This window comes from Corvus cornix, chromosome 2 (genome assembly GCF_000738735.6).
Source record: "Corvus cornix cornix isolate S_Up_H32 chromosome 2, ASM73873v5, whole genome shotgun sequence".
Classification (NCBI taxonomy): domain Eukaryota; kingdom Metazoa; phylum Chordata; class Aves; order Passeriformes; family Corvidae; genus Corvus; species Corvus cornix.
Window position 1 is genome coordinate 146,605,596 of NC_046333.1, and position 14,825 is coordinate 146,620,420.

General features: G+C 39.8%; 1 protein-coding gene across 1 annotated transcript in view; it reads left to right on the forward strand.

Moving 5' to 3' along the window:
• TG (thyroglobulin) overlaps window positions 1-14,825 on the forward strand; it is a 149,399-nt gene that overhangs the window by 21,593 nt on the left and 112,981 nt on the right. The window contains exons 15-20 of the mRNA XM_039549565.1: window positions 282-393; window positions 1,052-1,252; window positions 4,986-5,195; window positions 7,852-8,006; window positions 8,526-8,682; window positions 10,875-11,099. Of these exons, the coding sequence (XP_039405499.1) occupies window positions 282-393; window positions 1,052-1,252; window positions 4,986-5,195; window positions 7,852-8,006; window positions 8,526-8,682; window positions 10,875-11,099 (1,060 nt within the window). The remainder of the gene's footprint in view (window positions 1-281; window positions 394-1,051; window positions 1,253-4,985; window positions 5,196-7,851; window positions 8,007-8,525; window positions 8,683-10,874; window positions 11,100-14,825) is intronic.

A 14,825-nucleotide genomic window follows, 5' to 3' on the forward strand; every position in this document is an offset into this window, starting at 1 on the left:
TCAGAACTTCATCTCAATAAACTTTTAGTCTACACCGTGCTTAATGGTTGGACTCAATGATCTTAGAGGTCTTTTCCAACCTAAATGATTCTTGATTCTCTCAGGGACTAGTCTGTCTGTTAAATTAGTTAGACTGTATTTTGTGTTTCTTTTCAATATGTTGTATTAATGGAAAAATGTAAATATAATAAAACATTTTAACCAATCTTTGGGGTGTGGGTTTAGGTGTGTCTGCATTAAAGTACCTTGCTCTGCAATGACATGTCCTTAATTCTTTGTAGACAGGAGAATACACTGTGCTGCAGAGATCTGACACAGATATTTGGTGTGTAGATCCTGTGTCAGGAGAAATATTCCAGCGTGGCAGCAAAGACTTGGATGGCAATCCTGAGTGTGAGTAATGCTTTGCCCCCTGCCTGTGATGCCTCATGCTTTGCAGCATAGGTGCTTTCCTTTCCAGAATGCTGCCTGTGAAACATGGGAGGCTCATAGTTTGATTCCTCAGTGATAGGGTGCATACAAGCACAGCAACACAGAAAGGGTATCTGAAGATAGTTACCCTTTACTTTCATTACACCAGAAATAAACCAGTCTAGACAAATTCATGAATAGGCTTCTATGCATTTTTTAATCTTTGATTTCTTACCACCATTTTAACTATTTTAAAATGTAAATGATCATACAATTATATTTAAAATTACCTTGATCAAAAATTTTTACTAAAAACATTAACTTGATTTCTTTTTTGCCTTTTAAATATGAACACCTAAATTATACACTATCACATTTGTAAAAAAAAAAAAAAAAGAAGTATTTTTTCAACAATTTTTCTAAAACAGTATCACTTGCACATTAATCTTAGAAAAAATGTGGCGTTTTTCTAGTAGAAGTAAAATTCCATGTTTCTATAATGACTCAAATTATTTATGTTTTCGTGGTCACTTGTCTTTCTTCCTACCAACAAAACAGGCTGGAGGCACTGCTGGTAAAGTCTTTAGGTCAATTTGTTGTCTTCTATTCTGTATCTTGCAAAGAATTTCTCTCTTTACAGGTCCCAGTTTCTGTAACATGCTGAAGTCCAAAACTGTTTCACGAGAAGCTGCCAGAGGCTACATCCCCCAGTGTGAAGGGGACAATGGGAGTTTCTCCCCTGTGCAGTGCAGCCAGGACCAGGAGAGCTGCTGGTGTGTCTTTGACAATGGAGAAGAGGTGCCAGGGACACGAGTAAGCGGAGGAAGACCGGAATGTGCAAGTGAGTTCCTGCTTCAGGCATTTACTTGTGAGCAAATCCAGGCCTGGAATTTAACCCAGGTCCTAATTTTTTCCACTCCCTAGTTGAATTTAATCTTATTTCTCTAGACCTTTAAAGACTTTTGCTCAAGCAACATGCTTATCTTTGTGTTGTAGCAGATATCAGACCTGCCTGGTCATGATGACCAGTTTTCTTCAGGTGCTTTTTCAGGGAAAAAGGAGAAGGGAATGGATCCTTGACTTTTACTTATTCATAAAATTGGTTGAATCAAACCAGCTGAGCTATGAAACCCAGCTATAAAGCCAATCTGAACAGCTTGCTGCAAACTTGAACCTGCTCCAGTCTGAGCTGGCTCTAGGATTAAAACCCATTCAGCTGACTAAAATAAAATTTGAAAAATGTATGCTTCTGCCATTCTGACTCTTGGCTTGTGACTAGAATTGTGAAAAGGATGTGCCAAAACATTGCATATTCACAGAGTATTTCCTGCATGACCAGAGCTGTGAAGCACTGGAATTCACTCATGGTTTCCAGTGAGATATCCAAATGGGAGACATTTGGATAAATTTAATTTGCAATGGCCTTTATGCATTTTCCCATCACTGAAGAAAAATTAATTAAACTTTCTACAAGGCTATGCTCCAAAATGTAACGATTAGTGTGGAAAATAACAATGTAAAAAGAAAACCTTCAACTGGTGTCTGCAGGACACTGCTGTTTTCATAGTTCTTTTGTTGGTATTTGTTTGTTTGTTTTAGGGGAGAAGGTTGAAAAAAATTTAGAGAAACAAGACCACATAATTTGCTTCTGTTTCCTTTTGTGATTCTGCCATATAAAGAATAACACAGACTTGTGCTCACCATCCAAATAGATGTGACATTTGGGGACATGGTTTAGTGGTGCAGCTGACAGTGCTGGGTCAATAGCTGGACTCAATAATCATGCAGGCCTTTTTCAAACTTGATAATTTCACAATTCTATTATAAAATATCTGAATGTGTCAACCCAACTGCCTGCAAGGTTTTTATCAACTAGGTAACTGCTCAGCCAACTTGGAAATAATTTTCTTTGAACTCTCTTGTATCAATAGAGAGCTCTGAGGATGGGATTTTATGAGAAACCAGAAGGAGACCCCATGGTTGTATCTGCCCCATGCTTGTGGTGTTGTATGGAGATGCCAACGGAGCTCTGAGGAGATGAGCTCCAAAGTAGCGTGGTGTCGTCACCTGAACGTAGCCATCCAAGGCAGGTTTAGCTCTTCAGAGAAGCAGAGCTGACCACAAGTACAGTGCTGCTTCCATCCTGTACTTTTCCTAGAGAAAATAGCAAATAATAGTGATTAATGACCTTTCTTTTTTTATAATACTGAGCTGAGAAGGAGAACTGCTTTGAAAGTGTAGTGGAAACCTGGCTTTACTGAAAGCTATTTGTTTATTTTCTACATAGATATTGAAGTAATCTTTAGTGGTCACCCTGGATTTTGAAAGAGCAATGGAACTTTTCATGACAAACGACTTAGTTATTGTGTAAAAATAGAGAATCAAAAGTTAGTTTTCTCCTCAGTCTACCCAGCCTTATGCCTCTAGTCTTTGGAATTACTAATAATTGTTCAGGAAAAGGAGTACTACACTGCTACCTTGGAGATCTTGTCTATCAGCAAAATAAGCTGCTGTGGTGGGAAAATATGGTAATTTTCTCCTTCAGCAAGAGAACAGATAGCTGTAAACAGAAACTAATAACTCAGAGTGGCCAGTGAATGGAGTGGCCAGGAGGTTTTCATTAGTTTAATCACTTCCATTGGAGGTAGAATCCAACTTCTAGTTGACATGCACGGGAGACATGACGCTAAGTACCCTAGCAGCCCTCCCATCCTCATGCCCACTTCCCATAACTCTGAGTACAGACAGAGGAGAGACAGATTTTCAGAGAAGGTCCTGGAGATGTTAATTTCCTTGTGGAAATCTTTGGAAACACCTATTAAAGAAGTGTCAATATTCAGCTGGATTCTGATTCACTCCTACAGGACAAAGAAACAGGACAGTGACAAAATGGTGAAGGTTTGACAAAAATAGTAAATGAAATGGCATCTCTAGAGGGATAAATGACCAAATTACTGATGGTGAACTGAAACCTCTGAACCACACCAGGAAACTACTGATCACTTGTGTTTTGGGGGCTGGTTATTTCCCTGACATAACACACCAAATCTCATTGGAATGCGCAGTAAGAGATTGTAGCAGCATTCAGCTGAGACTGGATGTGACTCGCTGGGTATAGAAATGTGCTAGAGCAATTAAGAAACCACAGACTAGTTTTTACATACTCTGTATAGATATATTAATGTAATTTCATGGCCAGGATAAGTATTACTATTTCTTTTACAGAGATGTCTTTTGTTCCTAAAACCTTGGGAGATTTATTAGAAGTTTGTTAAGCAAGGACGCCAGGTTTCCACCTTTACTGAGAAAGAGTCTGGCTACAAGAGTCAATACGAGAAGAGAAGGAATATAGTGGCCCCATTTACTGAGTTATTGCAAAAAAGTTGGTATAAAGGAGACTTGAACAATAGAATGCTTTTGGCAATTCAGAGAGGAAGGTATGAAAGCCTTTTTTGTTGGCATTGAAATGCTCAGAGTGGGAAAACAAAGATGTACTGCACACACTGGATCCCAGATTCATCCTACAATGTTTTAATACTTTAACTGAAAGTTTAATACAAGGTTTTTAATACTTCAACTGAAGTGGCTGTGTGGTTTTGGAATTAATCTTCGTATCTCCACCAAAAGTGTAGAGGGAGGGTGCTCAGACCTGAACCATCATCAGTGTTTGCCTCTCTCCAGTGATCAGGAAGTTTGGGACTGATCTGAGCATTGCAATTTGGAAAATGTTACAGCAAGCAAGTGAATCATATGATACGATAACATCTTTTCCTTTATATTTATTTATAAGTGAGGAAGCTGTTTTTTCTTCCTATGTTTTGTGGCTCTGGAACTCATAAGTGTTTAAGTATTATACTGGATATACTTAGTAATGGAGTTGGGATTTGGCTAATATTGAGTGAAGCAGTTAGTTTGTACTGGTTAGTAGAAATTAATTATCATTTTAATTAGCCTGCTGTAATAGTCTGTTAGTGGGCTAGCAGGGTTTGAATGACTGTACTCATGCAGAGTGGGTTGCTAGGGAAAACTGCTCCAATTACAAAGCTCTACACTATTGTTTATATACATATATATATATATATATTATATATATATATATGTATTTAATGTGTATATTGGCCTGCTGGTCACTAGAAACATCTTTGTGCTGCTGAAGACACCACAGTCATGAGTTCCTGATCTCAAACCTTTCAAACTTCAGTCTAAAGGGAATTGAGATGAGGTTTAGGCCCTGCCTGTTTCCACTAGAAATCTTTTGTAAAGGTTTGTTCTGCTGTTGGTTAGAAATCTCCTTCTCATTTCCTGCTTAAATTTATTCATGACTGTTCAAAATATATCTGTTCCTAGAAACCATGCACGTCCCTTTCTGGAACCAATGCATTGCCCATCACAGTCAATATGTGTCTTTCCATCAGCTTCAGTAATCTGAACCAAGCTGACCTCAAACCAGATCAAAATTTATGACTGGGAAAGCACAGGGTTTGAATCTGTGGATAGGAGGGGTTTATGGACTTTTTCCTATAAGTCATCATAGCACACCTCTAACACATATCCTCTTTCTCCTGTGCCTGCAGGTCCGCAGTGTGCTCTGCCATTTGGTGCCTCAGCAGTTGCCAATGGGGCTGTGCTTTGTGAAAATGTCCCTGGGCAAGCTCCAAGCATCCAGCAGTGCCAGCTCGTGTGTCGCCAGGGCTTCTACAGTGCCACTCCCAACACCTCATCCCAGTGTGATGTGCGGCAGCGGCGCTGGGTCTCGGCTGCCCCTCTGCTCCAGGCCTGCCAGAGTATGTCTGATCTGATCTGATCTGATCTGATCTGTTCTGATCTGCTGGGGCTTGGGGAGGGCTCAGAGAAGTGTAAACAGTGCAAAAATCAGCTTTTATCACAGAACTACTGCGTGAATAACACCCACAGTTATAGGGGAGTTGCTAAGCTGAGGTGCCGGAGATGAATCCTGTCTTCTGCCATCTTCACTTCTGGCTCTTGGCTGGCCCCTGTGCCAGAAACTGTCCCTCTTGCCTGTAATAATAGAGCTATAAATACCTATTCAATCTATATGCAGATTTTTCTTGTTAGTTAAAAGATGCTGGCACCATAAGTGATTCTGATGGAACTACTTAGTCCTGGAAGAACAGATGAGCGCCAGATGTTTGAATTTGGCAGAGCTTGACTATTTATTTGCATAATCAAGTCACCGTTACTTCTGCATGTTTTTTTGCAGCAGTCTGTTCTTAAGGATTATTGTTGTATTTGTTGGCTGACTTCTGGTATTCTTCAAACCATTTTGCTTTCAAGAAAAAAATGGCACTTTGAATCTTGGAAGAATTGGGTGTCCATTCAGAGCTCATGTAATTGGATATTAACATTGGCCTTTTCAATTACTTTAAAAAAGAGATACATTCTGATCAAAATGGCAATTTGTAGCAGTGCTGAACTTTGAGAAATACAGGTCTTTCCGCCAAGTTTGGAGCTACTTTTCATTTCCAGAATAGGTTACACACATTAATCAATCTTCAGGATGGGTTAAACTCTTCTATTCCAAATGCAAATATTTTTAAACTTTAAATTTCAGACTGAAACTTTTATCTGTGATTGTGCTTGTTAGGTTTTTGTAGCATGTTATGAAATGACTTCCATGTTTGCCTGATGGCAGTGGAGTAACTCTGTAAGGAGAGAGGGGAGTGTGTGTCAATCTGCTATAAAGTTTACTGTAAGCCAAGGACTTCCCCCAATAATTCGTGTTTGGAATAGAGCATGGTTTTACAGAGAGAGAAAAAATTCCCAACACATCAGAAGGCAATTGAATAAACTTCACAATAATGGCAAATTCACCAAAACACTTAGTAATTTGTTCCAATGGATAATTACCCTCACTCTCAAAAATCATATTTCCTGTTCTTTATGTATACATCTAGAGACTGTGGTTAAATCAGCTCTTTAAATACACTCTGAAAAACTAAGCAGAGAGAGGGCTTTGTGCCTTGCAGGAAGAAGCAGGTTTCTGTATCCTCTGGTCCTTTCCACCATTCTGTTTGGAATGCTTCCAGTATTGCCCAGGCTTTCCCATGCTCATTTTTGGGGTGAGGGATGAGGAATTGTGCTGCAGCAGTGACACTCTTATGTGATGCAGTGAGGGTCTGCAGAGGAGCTGAATGAGGGAGAGCTCTGCTGCTTGTTCAGGCTGGTGGGATAAGAGCCAGCTCCATTTGGAGCTGAAATGACAATACGACTGTTATGCTGAACCTGAGATAACAAACTCTTCATGAAGCCTGGAATCAAAGTTACTCCATGGGAGACAAGATATTTGCATCTTTTTTTTCTTGCTAAAAACTGATTAAATAGATTTTTATTTTGTGACTGATGAGCTCACAGATTTGTCATTAATTTGTGTGATTAGCATCACTTAGGTTTGCTATCAAAAGTTCAGAATGGTCTTGTAGACATCCATGGCAACGCCATTATTCTGCAAATTTATTCTCTCCTGAAACTTATTCCCAGTTAGTTTGACAAGCTGGGTTTCCAAAAGCCCATTTATTTAAGTATTAATTGCCTTTACCACTTAATTCCTTTTTTAATAGAAGTGTTTTCATGATTGCATGTAAGAAAAGTGAAAATCGACAGGTCAATCATTCTTGTCTTTCTGTTTCTTTTCTAAGTATTGGCATAATGTCAGCTTTCATGTAGTTCTCTGGAAGTTCCTATTTGCTAAGGCTTATGAAAAATCATCAGTAATGATTCAGATAGTCCTTATCCTCCTGTGAGTTAGTGCTCCAGTGTAAAATATCTCTTCATTATTACCTAAGTGCATCACTTGGCTTTTTCTCTAATGCTCAACATATATATATATCAAGTGTTGTAACCGCTGGACTCTGCCTACCAGGCTGCTGCTCCCTGTGAGCACTGTGGCGGTTTCCTAGGGCCATGCCATTAATCGCATCCCAGAGTCCATTTTGGACAGCCCCTTGATCTGGCTCTGGCAGCCAGCAGTGTTACAACACAGTGGTGGTAAAGAAGGCAGAGAAGGGTCTCTCATGAGGGTGGTAAGATGGCTTTATTCACACCTTGTCCTGCACCCCCGGCCGCAGAGAGAGAGACCTCGTGGTCTGGGTGCGGGGTGCTTTTGTCAGGGGCCCAGGGGTGGTCCCTGGGCGGGGTTGGGGTACAGGAGCCAATAGGGAGAAACTGAAGGAGTGGCCAGGGCTAGGGCAGGCTACAAGGGGAATATGGCATCACAGAATCAGGGGGTTAACAGGCTACTACAATCAAGCTTGTGTCTTGCTGCTTATTATTTACTACTGACAGCTCTACTGCTTTCCCCTTAAAGTGGGGAGATGATATTGATGCAAACCTCAAATCGATGTTGTCTTTTCTAAAAGTAATTCTGAAAGTCAGGTTCCTCATTAGTGAGGTTACTAAATGCCCTTTCTACTTCATTTTTAGAGGTCCAATTATTTCAGACAGTCCAAGCTCAAGCACACTTTCAACTACTCCTGCCTCCTGAGAAGACATGTAGTTCTGACTACTCTGGATTACTCCAGGCATTCCAGATATTTATTTTAGATGAGTTGAAGGCTCGTGGTTTATGTCACCTCCAGGTAATTTAAATTCCTTATCCTCCATTGTTGGTGGATTTTGTTTGTTTTGTTTGTTTTTGTTTTCTTTGGTTGGATTTTGTTTTGTATTAAAAATAAAAAAAAAAAGTGAAACACAGCATAGACCTTTGCCTGTTTGAGAGAGGTGGAAAAATGGAATATGCCGTGAAATCTGTCAGGATTGGCAGCACCCTCATATGGATGAGTGGGAAAAAAAGAGGTTTAGTCTCATACCACATCAGCAGATCAGCTTAGTTCCAGTCATAAAAATCGTGTCACATGAGCCTGTGCCGGTTTGGACAGAGCTCAGTATTTATTAAAAATTTGTCTCAATGGAAGACAATATTTTGGCTATTCTCACAGTGAGTATATGACTTGCTAAAACTGTATTTCCTTGCTTCTGTTTTTACAGCCCCTTTTGACAGTGTTACTTTTGAACATAGTACAGTGCAAATGAATAGGGCAAGAACCAGAAAGTGCTCAGGTTGACTAACTGTGGTTTCACTTAATTCTGAATTCGAGGTAAATGCATTTGGAAAAACTGGCTCAGTTTCTGTCTGTGATGATTCCACTGTCTATGTCGAATGCCTGAGCGTGGATCGCCTGGGAGTGAACATCACGTGGAGGTCTCAGCTGGAAAACATCCCGACCGCTTCCCTCCCTGACTTACATGACATTGGTAAGTTTTCTTCCTCTGATATTTCTGTGGATTAAACCTAATTTGCTTTCAAATGTTTTGCTTCTCTGTCTTTATAACACTGGTGTGGTATAATTGAGCTTTTGGTGTTGATTATTTCCCTTTTCAGGCTTGACCGCACAGTGGAAAGAAGCTATAATTGAATGTTTCTTTCAGATAGGACTGCCTCTCCCAGCTGCCTTTACTGGGATTGAAAATTACTTTATCGGGCATGAGCTGAACTGTCCCAGATGTTAATTTCCATTGGGCAAGTCCTCCGTGGTGGAAAAGTGTTTCTATTGTACTCAGAGAAACACAATTCACACACTGTTAAAAATGTAACTAATTTCTTCCAAGTTTTTTTTTTCTTCTTTTTTCCTTTACCCTCTTTTTCTATTAGTTGCATTACCTTTGACACTAAAGAATGATCCTAACATCTGAAGTCCTAGAGCAACTATGTGGAGACCACTGACTGGCAGATCTTTGCTGTGGTTTCCACGAGAGTTAGGGATGGTGTAAGGAACTTCTTTAAAAGCAGTCAGTATTTTCCTTCAAAATAAAAGATATTAAAAATATATCTCAAATCCAAATGCCCTCTGTGGGCATATCAAGAATTGTGGCCTATATCAAGAGTAATGTGGTCAGCAGGACCAGGGCAGTCATTGTCCCCACTACTCGGCATTGGTGAGGCCAAACCTCAAATCCTGTGTTCATTTTTGGACCCCTCACTTCAAAAAGGACATTGAGGTGCTGGAGCATGTCCAGAGAAGGGCAGTGGAGCTGGGGAACAGTCTGGAGCTCAAGTCTGATGAGGAGCAGTTGAGGGAGCTGGGGCTGTTTAGCCTGGAGAAAAGGGGAGATCTCTCTACAACTGCCTGAGAGGAGGTGGGGGTCAATCTTTTCTCATAGGTCTCAAGTGACAGGACAAGATGAAATAGGCTCAAGTTATCCCAGGGAAGGTTCAGATTAGAAATTAGAAATTTTTTCACCGAGAGAGTGGTTAGGCATTAGAATAAGCTGGCCAGGGAGGTGGTTGGGTCACTGTTCCTGGAAGTGTTCAAGAGGCATCTGGATGTGTCACTTGTCACCCCTATAATTTAGGGGTGATTATGGTGCTGCTGGGATGGTGGTTGGACTAGATTGTCTTGAAGGTCTCTCCCAGCCTTGTGGGACCTTTTCTCCAGTTTTACTGCTTTGGAATGGTGTTCCCAGCACTAAACAGAAATAGCTCTGTCTTCATGTGTCCTTCCTTCTTACTTTGGGGCTTGGAGATATGTGTCCTACAGCAATTTTTGCTTGATCAGAACTTAATTCAAAATCCTTCAGGACACAGATGGCAGCTGCAGTGGTCCTGTAGTGCCTGGCTCTACAGTCTGATATTGTTCACATCCACCCAGTTGTTCCATATTCTCAGGAAAACACGAAACGCAGAATGATAGAATGGTTTGGCTTGGAAGGGACCTTTAAAGGTCATCTAGTCCAACACCCCTGCCATGGGCAGGGACATCTTCAACTCAGTCAGGTTCCTCAGAGTCTCTTCCAATTTGACCTTGAACATTTCCAGGGGTGGGGCATCTACTGCCTCTCTGGGCAACTTGGTCAAGTGTTTCACCACCCTCACTGTAAAAAACTTCTTCCTTATATCTAATCTAAATTATATTTAGTCTGAATTATATCTTATCTAATATTCTTTTGCCCCTGTGAATATTTGAGCAGTTTGCAGGAAGTGAATCAAAGTATAATTGTGTTTGGTTTTATATCCAACTTTTTTTTTGAAAGTGTTCCTCTTTGAGGACAGTATCTCTTTGTCCCTCTCCACACTGTAAATTCCCTGTAGTACAAAAATAGCTTTTTGAGGGAATGATTGTATGGTTTCAGAAGAGACAGAGGAGAATCTCCTCTCTGTATACTCACAGCACCATCATCTACCATTATGTTCCAACTTCCGTTACCTTCTAAGAGAGATTTGGGTCTTTCTGTGTTCAGTGGTTTTGGGTGTATTTAAACAGAGTGAGAAAAGTAAGACTGTAATTTGATAGACACTGTATAGATTCATTATGGTCAGCTGTTTGTTAACATCCTTGTATTTCTGCATCTGTCTCTGTTTTTAACTTCAAGTTCATCAGTTTCTATGTTCCATTCCCGTATTGGAAATGTCTTTCATGCTATTTTGTTGTATTTTTTTCCCTCTTTAGAAAATGCAATTGTTGGGGAAAATCTCATTGGAGCATTTATAAAAGAGATTAAGGATGGTGGTTTTCTGCTGCATTTGGATTCCAAGCAGTTCCTAGCAGATTCTGTCATTGATTTTCCCCGGGATGAAGAGTTTGATCTGTCTCCACGTGTGCAGCTCAGATGTAGAAGCGGGTTTCGAAGAATTTCATCTCCTGGGAAAGCAGGCCCTTATTCACAAGGATGTGGTATGTCTTATTTTTAGCTTTCCATTCTTAGATGTTGTCAGGAATCAGTATAAAACAAATTAGAAAATCATCAGTGAACTTCTGTTTAAGGTTCGTATTTGAAAGGTGTGAGGCACCATTGTGAATGGGAGAGATGGGAATTAGTGCATTGCTTACTGTTCCGTCCTTGTGTTGAACCAACAATTTGGAAGTTGGCATCATGGCATTGACATGGTAAAGAAAGTTTTGTAAGCAGTTTTGTGGACTATTTTAGATCTGTCTGGCAATAGAAAGTCATTCTGTAATGTACAGTATCCTTAATAAGAGGATTTCACAAAGATAATGTAGCCAGATATTCAGATAATGATACATTTCCTGGAATAGAAAACTAGATGCAGAAATGACAGAAGTCCTGAGATTGTGAATTCTGGGGCCAAGTCCAGCCAGCTCAGATGGAAGCTTTTTTGATGCTGGCTAACACCCAGACCTAATTGCACTTCTGCCCTCTTTCCTTCTTCTTTCCTTCTGTTTAGTCTGGTTCCCTGGAACAGGCTGCCTTTCTGCCCACATCCTGCTTAGGGCTGCCAAACCTTCCTTTTCCACAGCTCCCCATGGCTGTGCCAACCTGTCCTCGGTACCAGGTCATGATGCCAAAGTGCCTTTGCCTTAACAGCCCCACTCTTGTTTCTATCAACACCAACCTTCCTTCAGTTCCTGATTGTTGTTGGCCCAGTTGTCCTTAATGAGTCCATGTCTCATTTATGCCAGTTTGCAGTGTATTCACTATATCTAGCCTTTTTTTATCTAGGGAAAGAAGGAGAGATGTACCACTTGTAGGTATAAGATAACAGAAGCAGGTATTGGATAAGTTTTCCAACGTTGGGAATATTTTCAGATATTCATCACTTCATCATTGTGAAGCAAACCAGAATATGTGGAAAAAAATTATGTCCCTGCTTGGTGTGGTGTTCCTCTTTAAGTTCAGAGAGTTTCCTAATGCCTGGGTAAGGTAATCAAGTGACAAACCACTTTTGAACTGCTGCGGTTTCTAGCCTGGACCTTTAAGGGTAAATTGACTGCAGGTTCAGTTCATCTCCACAGTCTGAAACATTTCAGGGTTACTTAAATACATGCAGAAAAAATATTAATTCCTCCTGAGTCCAGAGTCCATAACAACTCCAGCTACTGAAAAAGGTGCAGTGTTGTATTATTTAAAGGCATCATTATTTTTTAAGTTGAATCTGTCACTTAGAGCAGAACTTACAAAGAATTGGATCTTTCTGCCGAGTGCTGCCTGCCAGGCATAAAGGCCCCTAGGAAGCAGCGAATTAACCTGCCTTGTGGGTTAATTCATAAATATTTGAACCAGGTAGCTGTGGAAAATGTCACTCAGTAAAGCAGACATCATGGAGATGTGGAAAGAAGATGGTTTCTGCTCCAGCTTTTGACAGAGATTTCATACTCTAAGCTGTCGTGGTGTACCTGCTGCTGGACACTGGTTTGTGTAGCCGGACTGCATATTTTATTCTGAACAGGGAACTTAGGAATTCAGGTTCTGGTTCCTCTAATACATACATATATATGTACACACATATATGTATGGATATGTCCTGGTCATTCATCCTGTCTGGATCTGTTTCTCTACTAATAATAGGGATTATTAATAAGAAGTATCACCTGTGACTACAGAAACCAAAGTTGTGTGAGGGTGGCAGAGATTCTGTATTCTGTCCTCTTTCCAGTTACAACTTGTTCTTGAAATGCAAATTGTGTTTTCAGATCCTGATCTTTTTGATGTGCTTGGTTTTATTTCACTGTCAATGTCATTTGTTTTTCCTTCAGGAAGTGTGGTCAGCTCAGTAGTGACAGGTTTCTGATGCTCTCAATAAGCTTAATATTTTCATTTAGAAACATGAAACTTACATGTTTCTGCATCTTCAACTCTTATACTTTCCTTACAGTCATCTGCTTATTTAGGTTTGCATCTATTGTAGCTTTGTTTCGTGTTTTCCTGCCTGTAAAATGGGTAACATTTATCATGTGTTAATTTTTTCTAATGTGACATTTTTTTAGTCTCGGTCTTACACTGAGTTATGGTATGTCACAGGTATCTATTAATATAATTCTTGAGTTTGGGGTAACAGTTTTATTTTTTTCTAAATTTTAATAGGAAAAAAGGGCACTTTCTTTGCTAAGGTATGAATCAAAATGAAGAGAGTTGGAAACTGCCAAGGAGGACTTTGGGAACATAACCCTTCTCCCCCATTTATTTCAGGAGAAAACTTGAAGCCTGTTTTTAAATTAGCTTTGTTTTACTATACCTTTTTATGCTAGTTCTCTTTATTTTTTAAAATGCTTGACAATTCTATCGGAGTTGCATTGAGCATAACACAACCCAAACAAAAGGGCAGGCTAAATTTGTAGCTGACTGGCAGCTCAAGACTTCATTTCTAATAATCTAGATCAAGAATTGGATATCCCAAAGTTTTCCAGTACCCCTGGAGGGAAAAACGAGCAATGCAAGTGTTGGGCAATGGTGAGTTGTGACAGTTTTTGAGCTTGACCAGTGTAGTGAGAGCTGAGGCTTCTGCAAAGGGTGGTATCCCTGTGGAATCACTTCAGTGGGTTGCTCCTTACCCTGTATTTTGCAACTTGTTCCCCTGGTACACAGAAGCCAGAGTCAGGTTGGAAGTGGGAGCAGGTTCCATATTTCATGTGCAGGAGCAAGGGATTAAATTTGGGTTTTTGTTTTGTTTTGTTTTTTATATTTTAATTTAATTTTTCCTGGTTTAGGGTTACAAAGTTTGTTCCCAGTGGTAACATTTAGCTCTGAGATTTTGGTTGAAAGCTGTTCTCTAGTTTCTTTTGTTGTTAAAATGTATTAATGTTAATGCTTGAAAGAAGTACAGTATAGTGGTTTGTCTCCCTCGTAGGGTCAAACCAAACCTCTATGTGATTGTGTCAATGTGGCCTGTAGCTGAAGCGATGGGTCCCTCCAAGAGTTATAGAGTCTAGAAAACGTGATTCTGCACCAACAGTTTTTACTACTCTTTGTGCCCTTTTGTCAATCCAATGTATGAAACGAAAGGCAATTTTTCTTGCTTAAAATATGATAGGAGACACAGATGTTTCTTTCACATTGTGACTAAAACTACAAAAACAGGAGAATGCTTTGAAAAGCTAAATTTGTTTGATTTTAAACCTTAATTGCTTAATTGGCCTCCTCATTCATTGCATTTTGTCTTCAATTTAAGCATGGATTGCTCATTTCACTTTAATTTCTGCTGTTGTACAGTGAGTATTATGCTTTTTGCATGTGTTGGAAAACTGTCTTTAAAATGTATCAGACACTCTTGTGTATTAAGTAATGTGCTTTTGAAAGGAGAATTCTGACTGATCCAGGATTTTTTACATTCTGTAATTGATTTTAGATATGTGTTTTACCCAGAGTAATTGCCTTGATGCGTACTTGGAGGAAAATTTTAGTCTCACAGTTGTATTATACCAGACCTTTCCACTGGACTATTTACAGCAGATGAAGGAAGATATGATAATTTTTCTACTAGCTGTCTTTTTATTCTATTATAATTTATGTGCTCCCATGAGTTAAATTAATTTACATTTGGGTGTTTTGGCCAGAACAGCAGTTCATCATATGGGTTGTAGTGAGAATGGCCAATATTGCATTAATGTTCCTCTCTCATGGAAGCTTAAACTTCTGTCAAGATGCAGGGCAAGAACAGAAAT